Source organism: Perna viridis, chromosome 6 (assembly GCF_037379345.1).
Source record: "Perna viridis isolate PV_CMFRI_1.1 ecotype Kerala chromosome 6, ASM3737934v1, whole genome shotgun sequence".
NCBI classification, from domain to species: domain Eukaryota; kingdom Metazoa; phylum Mollusca; class Bivalvia; order Mytilida; family Mytilidae; genus Perna; species Perna viridis.
This window is the reverse complement of record NC_142450.1, coordinates 20826518-20842272: the sequence shown is the minus strand read 5'-3', so window position 1 is coordinate 20842272 and position 15755 is coordinate 20826518. Positions and strand designations below refer to the sequence as shown.

Sequence of the window (15755 nt, the reverse complement as noted above, 5' to 3'; positions counted from 1 at the left end):
TTGAGAAATACAGCCCTAATAACATAAAACCTTCTAACAAGGGCCTAGATTTTAATGTGGGCTTAGTAACTCTTTATACTTATGCCTTCAATTAAAAATCTACCACAGTGTGCTGGACTAATACAAAGAGGGTCTGTTTGATTGGTAAACTATTTTGGTCCTAAAACATATAAATTGTCTGCAATAGGATGTGAAAATACAAGTATTCAATCAATCAATCTGTTTTTTTTTTTTATTTACTTTCATTGATACCACATACAATGCTATGGAGATTTAAATTTTTTAACAGACATATCTATGGAATGAATTGATTATCTAGTTAACTCATCTAAAGAGGAAATTCATCAGGTAATTATCATATAATCAAGGCAAGACCAAATATATCCCTAGAACATTATCATTACATGTCCTGTAAAGTTTTTGTATAGAACTACATGTTGAACTTGGATATATTTTTACTATAAATCTTTATATACCTTTTTATTTCATTTAATTTCCTAGCACTCTCTCACCAAAATCAAATGGTTGTTCCGATCAGAAACTAGAGAGTTAGGCTAGAGTGAACATTTGTTTTGCAACCAAGAATTTAACAAGAATTACATCCACATGAGGACATATCATATTAATTTCGTGGTTCTCAGGCAATTTTTCAAGAAACCAATGAGATATGGAAACATTTATTTTGACTTTTATTGCCCCCCTTCCACCCCCCACAAAAATAAATGATGAAAGTGCTATTCCATTGATCATAGACAGACAAATTGATGAGGGTGGTGCATTTTTATCTATTTAATTATTTTTAGTATTGTGATAAAATGGGTAATGAGGCACCCTCCAGAGATAAGGTAAGGCTTAAGAACCAAGGAATTATTTTTTTTTGGCCTACTAGCTATAATTAAAATTTATAAAATTATAATGTCGAATCAATACAAATACTCAGTTATTTCAGGCAAATAAAGTATTACAACTAAGTGATTTCGTGCAGGAAATTTAGCAGGTAATATTACCATAAAAATATTCTAAAAAAAGCAAAAATAAGTAAAAAAAAATCAACCTTTCATACATCCTGTAATACATTCTTATCTTTTGCTGCTTTGAGTGTCTAAAATATCATATAATCATTTTTAGGAACATCCTCTGTTGTCCCACATCTAATCATTTCACAATAATACTTACAATGGCGCTACTCCCTGCACGTTGAATGTTTTGAAGGTCATTTGAACACGTTCGCCGGGTTTGCCAATAAAGATATAGAGACAGCGCTTGCCCACTGGGTACTTGTGTGGATAGTTTGGAGTCATGAATATTCTGTGACTTGCTGGTGGTAGATTTGAGTTGTTGTAGGTAAAATTACAATCTGAAAAGATTAAAAAAAAATCATTTGAAATTTATGATGTTATATTTCAATATTTAAAAATTCAATACATGTACAACAATTACAGCAAAACAATTTTTTGGAGAAATTCTTTTTAAATCACCTTCAACAATTCTTAATAACCTGAATAAAACTCAACCTATTCATTCATAAATGGAATCAACTAGCATATTTACCATCTAGAAAAAAGACAGTAATTATGAACTATGGAAGATAGCTATACCATTTCAGAAGCCTTAGTTGTGCTACAATTACAGTGCCTGGTTTCATAAAAAAATCTAAAATCTCAAATTAAGACTTCTCTCAAATCCTTTCTCAACTAAAAATTCGACCAATCAGATCACTTGAAATTAAAGATTTGCAGAAAAACTCAGGATTTGAAGTTATTTGATTGGTTGAAATTTGTGTTGAGGAAGCATTGAGGAAAATTCTTTATGAAACAAGGCCCAGATTGTGTAAGGATACTAACCCTACCACTTTAGAAGCCTGAGGTTGTAAGGGTGATATCCCTAAACATTCAGAAGTCTGAGATGTGTTATTTCATTATTGCTTATTATTTGTTTCAGTCTTTTAATGATATTGTACCTATATAAAGCTATCAGAATGGTTGATTGATTGGTTAGTTGAAGTTGATAATCCACTGACTGAACATCATGTATTTCAGGGCAAAACACTTTTTTATTTCTGCATAAGCTAAATCTGTGTCCAAAGGAACATAAATCAGGTTCTTACTACCTATCAAGTTTAATGAAATTCTGTTACAGAGGAATCACGCTGCCAAACTTTGTGACAAACAGACAGATTGACAGACAGACACAACAAAAACAACATGTTTCTCAATTAAAGTATGGAATAGTAATAGACTTCACTATGCCCCATTACTAAATCAAAGTGCTGTCAGCACTGGGGGGGTTTTGATACTTGTGAAAATTGTAACATGAAAAAATTTTCGAGATTACATGATGTAAAAGAAAATTGTAATTATACATTTACATTTTTCATATTTAATATCAAGAACTATTTTTCCCTAATATGTATAAACTGAATGTCAATCCATACTTCTGATCCATTATCTCACAAAAATATAATTTTGTTCCAATTCACCTAAATTTTCAAAACTGTCCAAAACTTAATTTGCTTTAAAATTCAAAAACTATAGTAACAGGTTATTTATTATACTCAAATAAAACCAATTTCAGCCTCAGAAAATAATTTCCTTGATTAACATAAGATTTCCCAAAACTTGACACTTCCTGTTTCTTAATGGTAAACTATTATTAAAAGGATAGAGAATTTGACTCATAAGTGTGTCAAACGGAACATGCTTAACACATTTGATACTTCTTGATACATTACTGAAAGAACTTAAATTTCCTAAATGCAAATTTATTACAAAATATCTTGTCAAGGCCAAAAAGGAGTCCCTCAAATTTTCAGTTGATATGGAGACTAGGTCTCAATTCCATTTGCAGAAATAACAGAATATTATTGAGCTGAATAATTGCAAGAAACATATTTACTGGTTACAAAAGAAAGTGTTCAGAAATAGTAAGGAAGTTCAAGTGATAGGCCGGTGACATAAGGTATTTTGATCCTGAAGGATCAAAAAAGCAAAAATTTACCAGTACAGAATACAACACTGTTAGAAATAAGGCAACCATAAAAAGTTATTGGTCAAACCAATCCAGAAATTCAACCAATGAAATCTCAAACTTTTGATGAGCAGTACTGGGTCATTAAGACTGGTCCAGATCATTAAAACTTGAAAAGCTGTTATAGATTTGGTTTCTCGTTAATTCACTTTCTTGAAACATGGAATTACAATACGACATTTAATGCTGGTTGACAGAGACAAATACTTTATAACAGAATGAACAAATACCGGAAAATTCAATTCTAGTTTAACTCTCTTCAGACCAGACAAAGTGAACAAAATATGACAAAAATCATTTTATTTTTATTCTCGGCAGACGCACAAATTGATAATTTTCATCAAATCTTCATCAATATGATTTTCTAGTATTGATGAATAGTCAGGAAATATCTTCAAGCGACAGTAAGGCTCCAATAGTTTATGATCAAGTTGGCATATTACCACAAAAGTTCTAAGAGTTAATTGAAATATATATATTGGAAACATCTGAGAGAATCTGGCTATTAAAACAGGAAGATGAAAACAAACCCAACAGAAAAAAAAAATTTAACTTCATCACAATTAATATTTATTAATAACGGTACAATAGGAAGTTGACCTCTGTTCAACATTTTCTCCGGAGATTCATTCATGACCCACTATCTGTGGAAATCAATACCTTCAAAATCTAGACTTCAGTTTTAGCCAAGTTAAACCAAGACTGCATTGATATATACACTACTAAGAAAAAAAAAACAAAAATTCAGTCAATTTATTCATGGCCACATGGTTACCAACCAATGGATGGCAAATTAAGACCATTAGTCAAGATATCTTTATTCAAATAAACTTTTGTCTCTGGCTTTCAATGTGGGTTACAAGTTTCACATTATTTTCAGCATCTTGGAAATTCACACAAGGTGAAATCAAGACTTTAAGACGGTGCCCATTCATTGATAGCCTCTTAATAGACAACTATATTAAAATACCATTTTGAGCACTGATGCTTCAGTCTTTAGTCAGACTCACAATTTTATCTTTCGTTTTCATTTTGCAATACAGTCAAACTTGCCTTAGTGACCAACTTTAATCTGAAATATCCACATGTTGTGCATTCCATGTAAAATTAATCTGTATATATGGACCACCTGCCTAATGTGACCAAGATTTTGAATTCCTTTAGAAGGTCACTTATGACAGGTTCCAGTATATTTGACATAAAGTAAGCGTGGCCTCTGACTCTTGTTATACAAATTAATACCACTAACTTTTCCCTAAGTTGCTAACTTTAACCAGAACAATGAAATAAGAGTTTTAATGACAATTCTTAACATTTTAGAGACATAAATATGTGTGTGGTTCTCCCATTGTTACAATAAATCAGAAAAAAGGGTAATCATGTAACCCACACCCACACATTTTGTAATATTTGCAGAAAATACTAAAACTGATGAATTCATTTTTAGACCAAATTGCTCTAAAACCCATCTATCTAGAAGATATTTTTCTTTCAAGCTTGATTAATCACAAAATATTGGATTTATGCTTCTTAAGGAAATACTTAATATAAAAATAGTATATATTGATGAAAGGGCGACAGCAATTGCCTATAACTTGGCGGCAGTAATTAAAAAAGACCTTTTAAAATATATTAACTTTATATATACCAAATTAACAAGTCTGGGTTATAAGTGATTAAATGCAAAGTGCTCAATCTGGTACACTCCAATGCCATTCTATTTAGAAGCATAGCACTAATAAATTAAAGTTTGTTTTGCCTTCAAAAATGAATGTTTCCTTCCTATTTTAAAGTTCAAACTCCCAAAAAAAATCAGCATATACAAATTCCTGGTTACATGCACAACTACACATCATGTTCTCACTACCTACAAAGTTTCCTGAAATTTTTCAGTAAAGGAGGCGTTGGGCTTACAAAAATGTGACAGACAGACAAACAGACAATATGTTGGTTTTTAACATCCAAAGCAGCATAATTTCAGCTATATCCAGGCGATGAAAATGAAAAGATGATAAAATGGACATGAAATGATGATCAAATGAAAAATGGAATGGGACACAAGGATAATAAGGTCAACAAATTTTGATTGCCACTGGAAATTGGGAGAAAGGGAAGGGTCAGGCAATATAGCCTCCTGTGGCAGAGTGCAAAGGTTCCTACTCCTATCCAATTCCACAGCAGGATTCTTTTTTGTATGAAGAACATAGAATCTTTTCAAACATGTTGCACCACTACGGTTTGTGGTAAGGCTTTCTATATTATGGCCTGATGACCCCAGCATATAGCATGCCAGGAGTATTCCATTCCACCACCTGGGGCACACAGCCCAGTAGCTCTGTAAGCAGGGTTCTAATCACTATTTAGTGGCCTTTTATAACAAGCTTAGTACTACTGCAGGTTTATTTTTTTGACATCCGTACCTGCACGGGATGACAGACAATGTGTCTTCCAACCAAAGTAGTGGGTAAATATAAGTATTGAAAGCTATATATGTTAAAATCACAATCATTTTTTTCTGTTTAATTGCTTACAGGGTTACTGAACTGTTCAACAGCTTGTTGGTAATTTTTCCTACTGTTAAATGACTTTTAACACAATATTGTCAGATTCAGATCATATTCCATCCATTTTCAGAAAGAAAGAAAAGATCTGTGGTGAGATAGTGGTATATGTGAATACTAATTTTGGTAAATAGGTTTTAACATAGAATTAAGAAAAAAATATATAATTTAAAACACATTTATATTGCTAATAGTGTTTTGTTTTGTTTAAATATCATATTATCATAAAACTTGAACAATTAAAAATACATTACTGCTTTGAATTTCAGAAAAAAATTCTATTGAAATAAAAAGTCGTTTCATGCCAAGATGGCGGCTTGACTAATATAGTCAGCATAATAATTACAGAATTTTGATAAGAAAAACAAAAATATTATTATTCTCAAAAGAGATCAAGGCCATAAATAAAAGTTTTATTTTGACTTTTCTACATTTTATTACGATCAATGTCATAAAACATAAAAGACAATTTGGCCATGTATTTAATTGCTGAAGTATTCAAAAATTTAACAGATAGTAGCAGACGGTATAACAAACCAAATGACATACAAAATCAATACAGCCAATTGCCCTATTTCTGCAGAGGCAAATTAGAAGCATAACATATTTTACATGACCTTTTGACCTATCAAAAGAATAATGCAGTAACAAATTGAGCTCCAAAAAGTTTAAAATGGCCCCACCCCCTTTTCAGCAGGGGTCATTCAGAAGCAAGACACATTTTGCAATACTCTTTTAGGGGTAAAATTGATCAAAATATAGAATCCCCCTTTTCCAAAATAGGAAAAGATTGCAATGTTGTTTTTTCATATAATGAAAGTCTTCCCATATTCTCCGAGAAGGTTTTTCATTTACTTTTACAGCAATTAAGATCTTACAATTTTTTCATGGTAACTGATTTCACCGACAAGAATTGCTTTGACAGGACTGTCAACAGTCCATTTATCCAATGACAATTACAAATCTAAATGCCACTGCGTAAATGACTTGTCGGAAACAGAGTGGTAACCTAACATAGAACCTATGTTTTCAATATTCTCTAGTATCTCATATCCTTTAATTCAAAGCACAAACAATGATTATGTTCAGGATATAGAGATTTAAAATTCACCTGATGAACTGTCTTAGTTAGTTAAACTGGGCAACTGGGAAAGAAAATTTAATCTACCTATCAGACACAAATTTTAATACCTCAATTTATGATAGAATCTTCATAAAATGTTCAATTCAAAAAAATTCATCAAGTGATTGTCATTTGTCAAGGAAAGACCAACTATTTGGTACCAGTATCGTATTGCATATCCCTGAGCAGGTGTATGTCAAAACATGGATGCTATAAAAATATAGTGGATTTTCTTTTTGCCTCTCTACAAACTAATATTTTGTCAAAAGATATGAACAATGACTTATAAAATATAGCAAACAACACTCTGTGAGATGAAGAACTTTTTTAAAAGAAAATCTAACATAATATCATAAAAATGTTCCACTGAAAAGGTTGGTTTGGTGAGTGCAAAACGAAAGTGAAAGTAGGGAAAATGGCTATTTATAGTTCGAGACTACTTTTCTGTCCGATCTTCGTGGACTCACCCTATTTTCTTTGCACTTCACTATAGAAGTCTATGGGAAAATTAATACGATACTGAGACCATTTCCATGAACATCATCATTGTATGCACTGTATAAGATGCAGATTGTTGTCGATATGGAAAGGGGAATTTTTTTTTACACTTGGGAAGGTCAAACCAGGTGCTTTATATATAAATGGCAATTTCAGGCATAAAAATAATAGATTTAACTAATACTAGAATTATTGGGAGCTCTTTGACACTATTTAAGGGCTATTTGACTATTAGGTACTTGACTGAGAAGTATGTGACTAAAAGCAATATAAAAAAAATGAATGTAAGCTTTTTGAGTGTGAATTATTTGACTGTGAGCTGGAACACCTGGACAGAAAATATTCAAGTAAATCACAGAAAAAAATAAAAATAAACTAGTCAACATGTGGTACATAGACCCAAAAGGGGCCCTTAATGCTGGTTAATTGGGGGTAAATCTCTAGAAATCCCTGGATTGGGCCTCCTCTTAGGCTAGTCACCAGTTCCCCAATCTTCAGAATTTCTGGATCCCCACTTGGATAACTTAGGTTTCATGCAATCCTTTATCATTAGCTTATCATGGATAGGATAATGGCATGTTTTTATTTGCTAAAAAATATGAGATTCACACATTATGTATAGTTTCACAGATTATCATAACAAAACTAACAAGGGGTTTGTAATACTTTCAAGAGTTGAAAAGTCCTAGACTTTCCTAAGTTTAAGGTTAATGGATCACTTGAGAAAACCAAAAGTCTTCTTGAAAGTTTCAATAAAAAGGACCTAGGAAAAAGAAACTTCAAAGGGCATACTAGGTCGGAAGGTCCAGACCTTGGAACATTACGCTGAATAAGATGACAATGTAAAGAATTAGAAATTAACGAATAAATGGAAACATTTTTTGGCTCCCACCAATTAAAAATTTGTGTATGAACTAAGAGGAAACCCCCGCTTTGCAGATACAAAGTACCACATAAAAACCATTGAAAGCAATTCCTAGACAATTAATAGATACTGTGTCAACCTTACTAATGGTGTTCTTCAAACATTGCCTAGCTAAACCCACTTTATTTAATACTAATTAGCAATGAAAATGACGGGAAAATTAATCTTATCATCTACAGACAGGCAACTTAATTAGTAGATGTAGATCTACCTAGGAAATCTCTGGCACGCTTAATCGGCAGGAGTTAGAGGGATACCAATAAAACATATCAGGAGGACATTAAGTTGACAATTAATCTAGAGTTTCTGATAAAAAATAGACCAAGCATGGATGTAATTTTTTAGTGTGACTGTACTTAATCTGCAAATACTGAATAACAGCAGTCCTTCAGTCAAGACAAAAAACCTGATAGGAAGACATGTAATATTCTGTGGAGATGTTATTCTGTAATTCTTGGACTCCACAACATTGTCCTTGAAAATTGCTGATATTTTTAGTCTCACAGCAATAAAAATATCAGGGCAAAAGGCCAATAGAAAAACAATAAAAATCTGCTGATATAGGCAAATTAAGTGACTAAAAACATGACTGTTAGATGGACACCACTACTATGAACCATAAAGACACATCAGCTCAGCGATATATTTAAACATCCTGATAAAAAAAAAATAGACCAGCTCATGTATACAATATCAAGTGTGATGGCACAAATCTCTAAAGACCAAACAATGTGACTCGAAAACAATTAACAATCAACGAGATAAAACTGACTGCGTATACATCTAGCTGAATCCTAAAAACAATAAAAGAGTAATCAAATGGAACCAAGATGCAAGCGAAAATCAAAAGAATATACTCCAAGGATAAAAACCAGACAATGAAAACAGACATACACAACAAAGTACAAGAAATAACCCAAATAAGGCAAACACAGAAACGAAAGTAAATGGGAAACCTGTACTCCACCGTAAACTGGGAGCATGTGATTCTGTATACACTTAGAGATTGTGAGATTTTTTTAAATTATGGATCAACAGATGTACTGAGCAGAAGACCAACTTAACAGCAGCTCCTCTGACAAATGGCAAAGAACAGTAAGTAGAGGCCTTAAAGAGCCTGAATCGCTCACCTGGTTTATCAGCAACATTCTATTTTTGTAAAAGTAGCTATATTTTTTCTTGAATAAAAATTTCTAAAGCTCAAACCTAAGGAACAATCATATCATTGTCCAGTAGTGTCTAAGGAGAAGATTACTGAAGGACATAACAATTAAAAGAGAAAAAAAAACATCAATAAAGGACAACAACTCAAACATGGCTGAACAGATTAACACAAAAATTTCACCACGGATTGATCTCATCAGAACTTTGCTAAACCTAAAGGTTTTGAAGATATCTTATAAAAAAACTGTATGACCCCTATGCTCTATTTTTAGTAATAGGGCTATATTTTTCATTGGATCAAAAATCCCCACATCAATTCGATGTATAATACCCTAAGGAACATTCATACCAAGTTTAGTTCTACTTGGTCAAGTAGTGTCAGAGGAGAAGAACTTTTGAAAGAAATAACATTGAAAATAGCGAAAAAAAATTCCAAAAAGGGCAATAACTCAAAGGCATAACAGATCAACACGAAAACTTGACCACAGATAGATCTCATTATGCTTAACACTTTTCCCAATGTCAGACTGTGGCTAAACCTAACAGTTTTTGAGATATATATTTGACAAACTTCCGTCAGCCCCTTATATTCTATTTTTAGTAACAACAGTCATGTTTTTCCACCGATAAAAAATCCCCACATAATTTCTATTCAGAATTCCCTGAGGAACATTCATACCAAGTTTGGTACAAATTGATCAAGTAGTGTCAGAGGAGAAGAGTTTTGAAAAATTGTTAATGATGATGGACGACCACAACGATGTCGGACCTAGGAGGCCATGTGATGACAATGGCTGACATGGCCTTTGGCCAGGTGAGCTTAAAATCCCTTTAAACATTGTTGAGGTCTGACCCCTGACTTAAGAATGCTCTTAACTCTTTGTGATGTCATTCAATCCAAAGACTTTGAATGAAGTTACCATGGAAGTTAAGAATATTCACAGACTTAAGAATTTTTCCAGTTTTCTGGTTCTGAGATCTAGTCTTGCATAAGAATACATACAACAGAATACCTCTGTCAATAATGGGCACCAATCTGAACTAAACTTGATCATTTCTGTAATGCAAAAATATAACCTCGAATGTAGAAAGGAGAATTTCTTCTTGAAAATATTTGACAGAATAGTAATAAAACGGGGATAAAAGTAGATCCATTCACCAAGCGGCATTTAAAGTTAGGAAGTTTTTCTTCTGCTTATAGAGCAGCACTGACTGCAATGGGCACATATAAACTTCATTACTACATAAGAGCCTTTAAATCATATTACTGGTAAACTTAAAGGTTTTCAGTAGAATTGAACATGAGCTGAAAGCTTAATGGACATCAATGGTACAAAGAGGGCAGTTGACTTAACTACTTCTCTGACTAAGAATCAGGCAAAATGTGTATAAGGTATGACACATGAAGAAAAACATGCAGAGATTTTATTGCATTATCCAATTATTTATACCTCATAACCCTCACAAATAACCATAAAAGAGAATGTAAGGGTTGCCTTTTTAAGATATTGTTTTAGGTCAAATTTAGTTTGCACTATGGAAAAATGGACAGAAAATATTCCCACTTTTTTCCTGTAAAAGCAGTCAAAATATATCTACTTCAAATATACTCCATGATAAATTTAAATAGCTTTTTGGTTGTTTTCTAGATGTATTGAATATATTAGAGGCAAAAAATTACAGGGAAAATTATGTACCACCCTTTGCAGACTTTTTGTATCATGCTAGAACTCTAACAAATAGGCTTCTGGAACAGGGTTATGTTGCTACAAGATTGAAGTCATCACTACAGAAGTTTTATGGTCGTCATCATGAACTTGTGGATCATTATGGTGTATCCATCAGCACCATGAAAACTGATTTATTCAACGGGTCATAGTTTTCCTTTCCTCGTTTGTCTACCCCGGACTGGACTTTTTATGAGCAACTCGGCGGGTGTTTCTAGAAAAGCAGAGGACGCTTACCCTACCGGTGCACCTGGTCCATGCTCCCAGTTTTTAGTAGAGTCTAAGTTGCTCATTTACTTTTGTTACTTTGTATGTATGATTTTAGTTACTTTATGTTCTTTGTTGTGTATGTCTGTTTTCCATGTCTGGTCTTTGTCTCTGGATTACTTTCTTTTGATTACTGCTATAACCTTGGTTCCTTTGATTACTCTTTGCCTGATTCTTACACAGAATGGTATTTAATATTTGGTAGACCTAATGATGATAAAACAGTTAAAAGTAAAGTTTCACATGAATTGCTCAAGTATCCAGAGGCACTAAAGAAAATACTGGAAAATCAAGCTGATAACAAAAACTAAAAATTCCCTGGTTTTGTTTCCCTTTTTTTTTTTTATTATTTGCAAGTCCAAAATGGTAATTAAATTGAATATGAGGCTCCACTATCTTTGCTTAAATTAATTAAAATTGTAGTTTTCTTATCAAATACCATTCTTAATTTTCTGTAGTTATTTTTTTAGAAATAATATAATTTCTATTATTTAATTCTAGTCTAGCAGGCTAAACCCTGGAGTCTATGGGTTATCTCAATCACATCAGATAAATTCAAACTTGAAGCAAGCTAAGACAAAGGGTAGACATACTGATATCCTGCTACAAATTAAATTGATTAATTGTGTTTTAACATCTATGGCAAATATTTTATGCATTTCAGAACAAGGGTGGGGGAGGTAGTAGAGTGTTCAAATAGTTAAAACCCATAATTTTTCACAGATCTGTTACATTTACACATTTTCAGGGCATCAATTGAACAATTATAAGCTTGGAACCTATGCCCTTTCCAAAATCTCAGAATCTGCATTTGACTGTGGTTAAGTTGTCAGTATAACACTCCGCTATTCCAAGTATAAAATCCACGCCATGACCCTACGGCCAAATACAAAACTTCTCAATTACAAAATCTTTCTAGAAATCTTTGACAATGTCAGATCAGACTATGACCTATCCAGACTGGCAGAGACTGTTTTTTTTTTACAATTCCCAAAACATTGATTAAAGCAAGAGAGTAAATTGACAACGGTATTAACTTAAAAACCATTCTAAGTAAGGTATGAAGCCGTCTGATGCTACGACAGCAATTCCTTTTCAATTTCCTCTTTCTTCAATGGTAATGTAAAATGATAGTTGTCATGGATAGAAATGTTTGTGATAGTATAAATGCTAATGGCTCGTTTACATTGGTCTATCAAGCACTGTGTAAATTAGTGGATGGTCATGTGTAATTTTGTCAGTATTACATCATGTAAAACATAGATTAGCCAAGTGGACTGGAATTGTGATATTACTGAGTGGCACATTGTGACTCTGAAATTGACAAACATTCACACAATTTTTTTTAAATGTACCTATCAGCATACCCTATGTTCCCAAATCAAAACAAGACATTTAACAATTGAGCTGTAAAACTGTGTCAACAACTAATTAATTGTCTGATGACATTTAAAGCAGTGTTTCCATTTAAAGCTTAGTTCTATTACTTCCTCCCTGGCAAAGAAACTCAATAAAATAATCTTGAAAAAAAATAATAAGTACCTATGACAAATATCTTAATTCATATGTGTATGTTTATAGAGTATCAAGATTTGTTGGCAAACACTTTCTTTCTGATTTTAGGGATATGTACACCTGGTTAACCATTAAAAATACATGCACAGATCTGCTTTCCATCCTCATGTCATGAAGAATTGTTTTCACACTCTCATGTACACATGTCATTCAGTATAAATACTAATAGATTTTTGCTACTATCATAGTAGAAAATCTCTCACAGGATCCTTTTACAACATTCACACATTCATATTTCATAAAGATATGGTGTCATAAAAATAAAATCAGATGTGACCATCCTAGTTTACAGCACATGCATTGATAATGTTCAGAGGAAAAGGTTGGTTTTCTAATGTTCTACCTTGGATAGTCAAGTTGACATTTGAATGTCTATCAGATATACATTCAAATGCCTTTAAAAGAAGGTATAAATGTCTAATTAACTACCAAAGACCTACTCTGTTCCCTGAACATTATCATTGTATATGCTGTAATTAACCTGCAAACACATCAGTGATGTTACTTTCACCTGCACGAAGGTGTTACTAGAAATTAACAAGGCACAGAAACTGTGTTAGGAATTCAAGACTTCTGCTAATATTGGAGACTAGCATGCTATTCATCAGGGATTCAAGTTGCTTTTTGCCCACAAGATGAGCACAGTTCAAGTTGAATTATTCATTGCTATAGTTGCTACTGTGTAAGATTAAATGAAATAATTATTGTTTTGATTCCGTTTAATGGTCTGAAAATATCAATGAAAATGTGAAACAGTTATATTAAATAATTAATAAAAGGATATTAGATAAATCAACTGAACTTTAAAACATCATAAAATGAACATTGGCAAACTAACCAGAACAACAGTGCAGGAAATATCATTCAATAACTATGATTTGTTATTCTATACCATATCATGTTAGAGGTGTGTTTTTGTGTGTGTGTGTGTGTGGGGGGGGGGGGGGGCAGAGTTGTAGTGCAAACAGTGATGATATTCTGTGAAACAACAAATCCAATTCCAAACAAAATGTAAGGTACTTGTATCTTTAATTGTTAACTTAAAGAGCTAAGTGCTTTCAATTTAAAACCCAATGAAGCAAAGAAATTATTTAAAACCATGAAAATCTGTATCCTAGGATATAAGTACTTTCACATTACAGTGAGCCCTAGCTGTCTCAACAGAACATCATTAGGAACAAAGATTTTACCTAATCGTTACGGTATATTCTACTATGATGTCTTCATATCAACAAATAGTATAAATCAGTATAACCCCACCTTTAGCACCTGCACACTGTCACTCTTTCTTTCGCTTTGGCTTCGAGACAAACCACTCATTTATAAATGTTTACACGATGATTTAACGGCTGAGAGGTTATCTAATTGAGATCAATTATACAAATACACACATTTAACACATACGATGAAATAAATATACAAATTAAATCCAACTTCCATATGGGGGAGGTTAAACGGGATACCTGTTATGTAAGCTATGCCTAAGGAAATTTTTGTCACAAAAATTACTGTATTTGTCATATAAGAAAAGAAATAACTCATGGAGTAGGTAGATTTGTAGTCATTTTAACATTTCTATTCGATTATTTAACACTGAGCAATAGCAAGGTGTTAAATGAGAATATAAATGTCGTACCCATGTTAAAATGAGTACAAATCTACCCCTCCACGAACTATTTCTTAATTGTTACAGTGTAGTGCACCATAAGAACAAATTTAATCCCTGTTTCATAGTTTTCCTTTGCTCTTTTGTCTACACAGGAGACTTGACATTTTATGAGTAACTTGTGGTGTGTTTCTAGAAAAGCAGAGGATACTCCCTTACCAGTGCAGCTGGTCCATGCTCCTAGTTTTTGGTGGAGTCCATGTTGCTCATTTGCTTTTGTTTTTTTATTATGTGGTATTTGGGTCATTTCATGTTCTTTGATTAGTGTGTCTGTTTTCCCAGTCTGGTTTTTATACATGGATTATATTCTTTTTAATTTCCGCTTCAATCTTGGCTCCTTGATTACTCTTTTGTCCAGTTGAGACATGTGTGAGGTTTACAAAGGACCTAAGAAGATATCTGGTTAAGTCAGGTTTCTGGTTTGTTCAGAAAAGAGAGTTGGTCTTCCCTTTTTTAAGTGACCATCACCCAATAAACTGTCTTAGGAAGTTAACTGGACATTACTATTTTACTTTCTGTAAATTTAAACAAAATGTACACAGTAGTATAAAGTTTATTTCACAGACTGCTTACTGTTATTTTAGATCTACCATTAAAGGCCACTAAAATCACATCCAATTCTGATTTAAAACATTAAATGCCAAGTTAGATTGCTTTCAATCCCCAAAAGTACAGTTAAAACAAGTCAAAAGGGGAAAAGTAGAATTGATCTTCGGCTTCTCTGCAAATAAGCTCATCAAAACTACACCGATTATCTGGCGGAGAAGGACAATTTGTAAGGGTTCAGGTTATTTTCATTTTATATTGTCTGTGCCTGTGAAAAAAAAAAACATTATCCAAGAAACTAAGGACATCAAGTGTATATGCCACGGAAATTTCTGCTTAACTTAACAGTAGTTATGTCAAAATTAAAAGAAATTTTAAAATTTTCACATCATGACAACCATTTCCTTGAGAACAGTGACACTATAATAGTATTTGTGATGAATTAACTGCTAGTGTTACAACTCAGAAATGATGTAACATGATGCAAGGGTGCTAATTTTGAAGAATAATTTCGTCAAGAACAAATATGCTTTAAAGCTTATGGCATCAGTTTTCAAAATTTCCTTTAAAATTAACGCCTAAATTGGATTTTGAATCGATAGGATTTCTTAAAACTTAACGAAGCGCTTCCAATTGAATTAGGATTTTTCCTGTCTTTTTACACAACGTGATTAAT

The 15755-nt window shown here is 32.7% G+C and overlaps 1 protein-coding gene across 14 annotated transcripts in view; it reads right to left on the bottom strand.

The window, feature by feature from the left end:
• Window positions 1-15755, bottom strand: part of LOC148614029 (dorsal-ventral patterning tolloid-like protein 1) — a 132868-nt gene that overhangs the window by 43460 nt on the left and 73653 nt on the right. For 13 of the 14 annotated variants that reach the window (XM_088587799.1, XM_088587806.1, XM_088587793.1 and 10 more), the window contains one exon: window positions 1177-1357. In XM_088587799.1, the coding sequence (XP_088443925.1) occupies window positions 1177-1357 (181 nt within the window). Of the gene's footprint in view, window positions 1-1176; window positions 1358-14057; window positions 14105-15755 lie in introns of those variants that run through there. The other variant, XM_088587805.1, reaches the window with a different exon arrangement.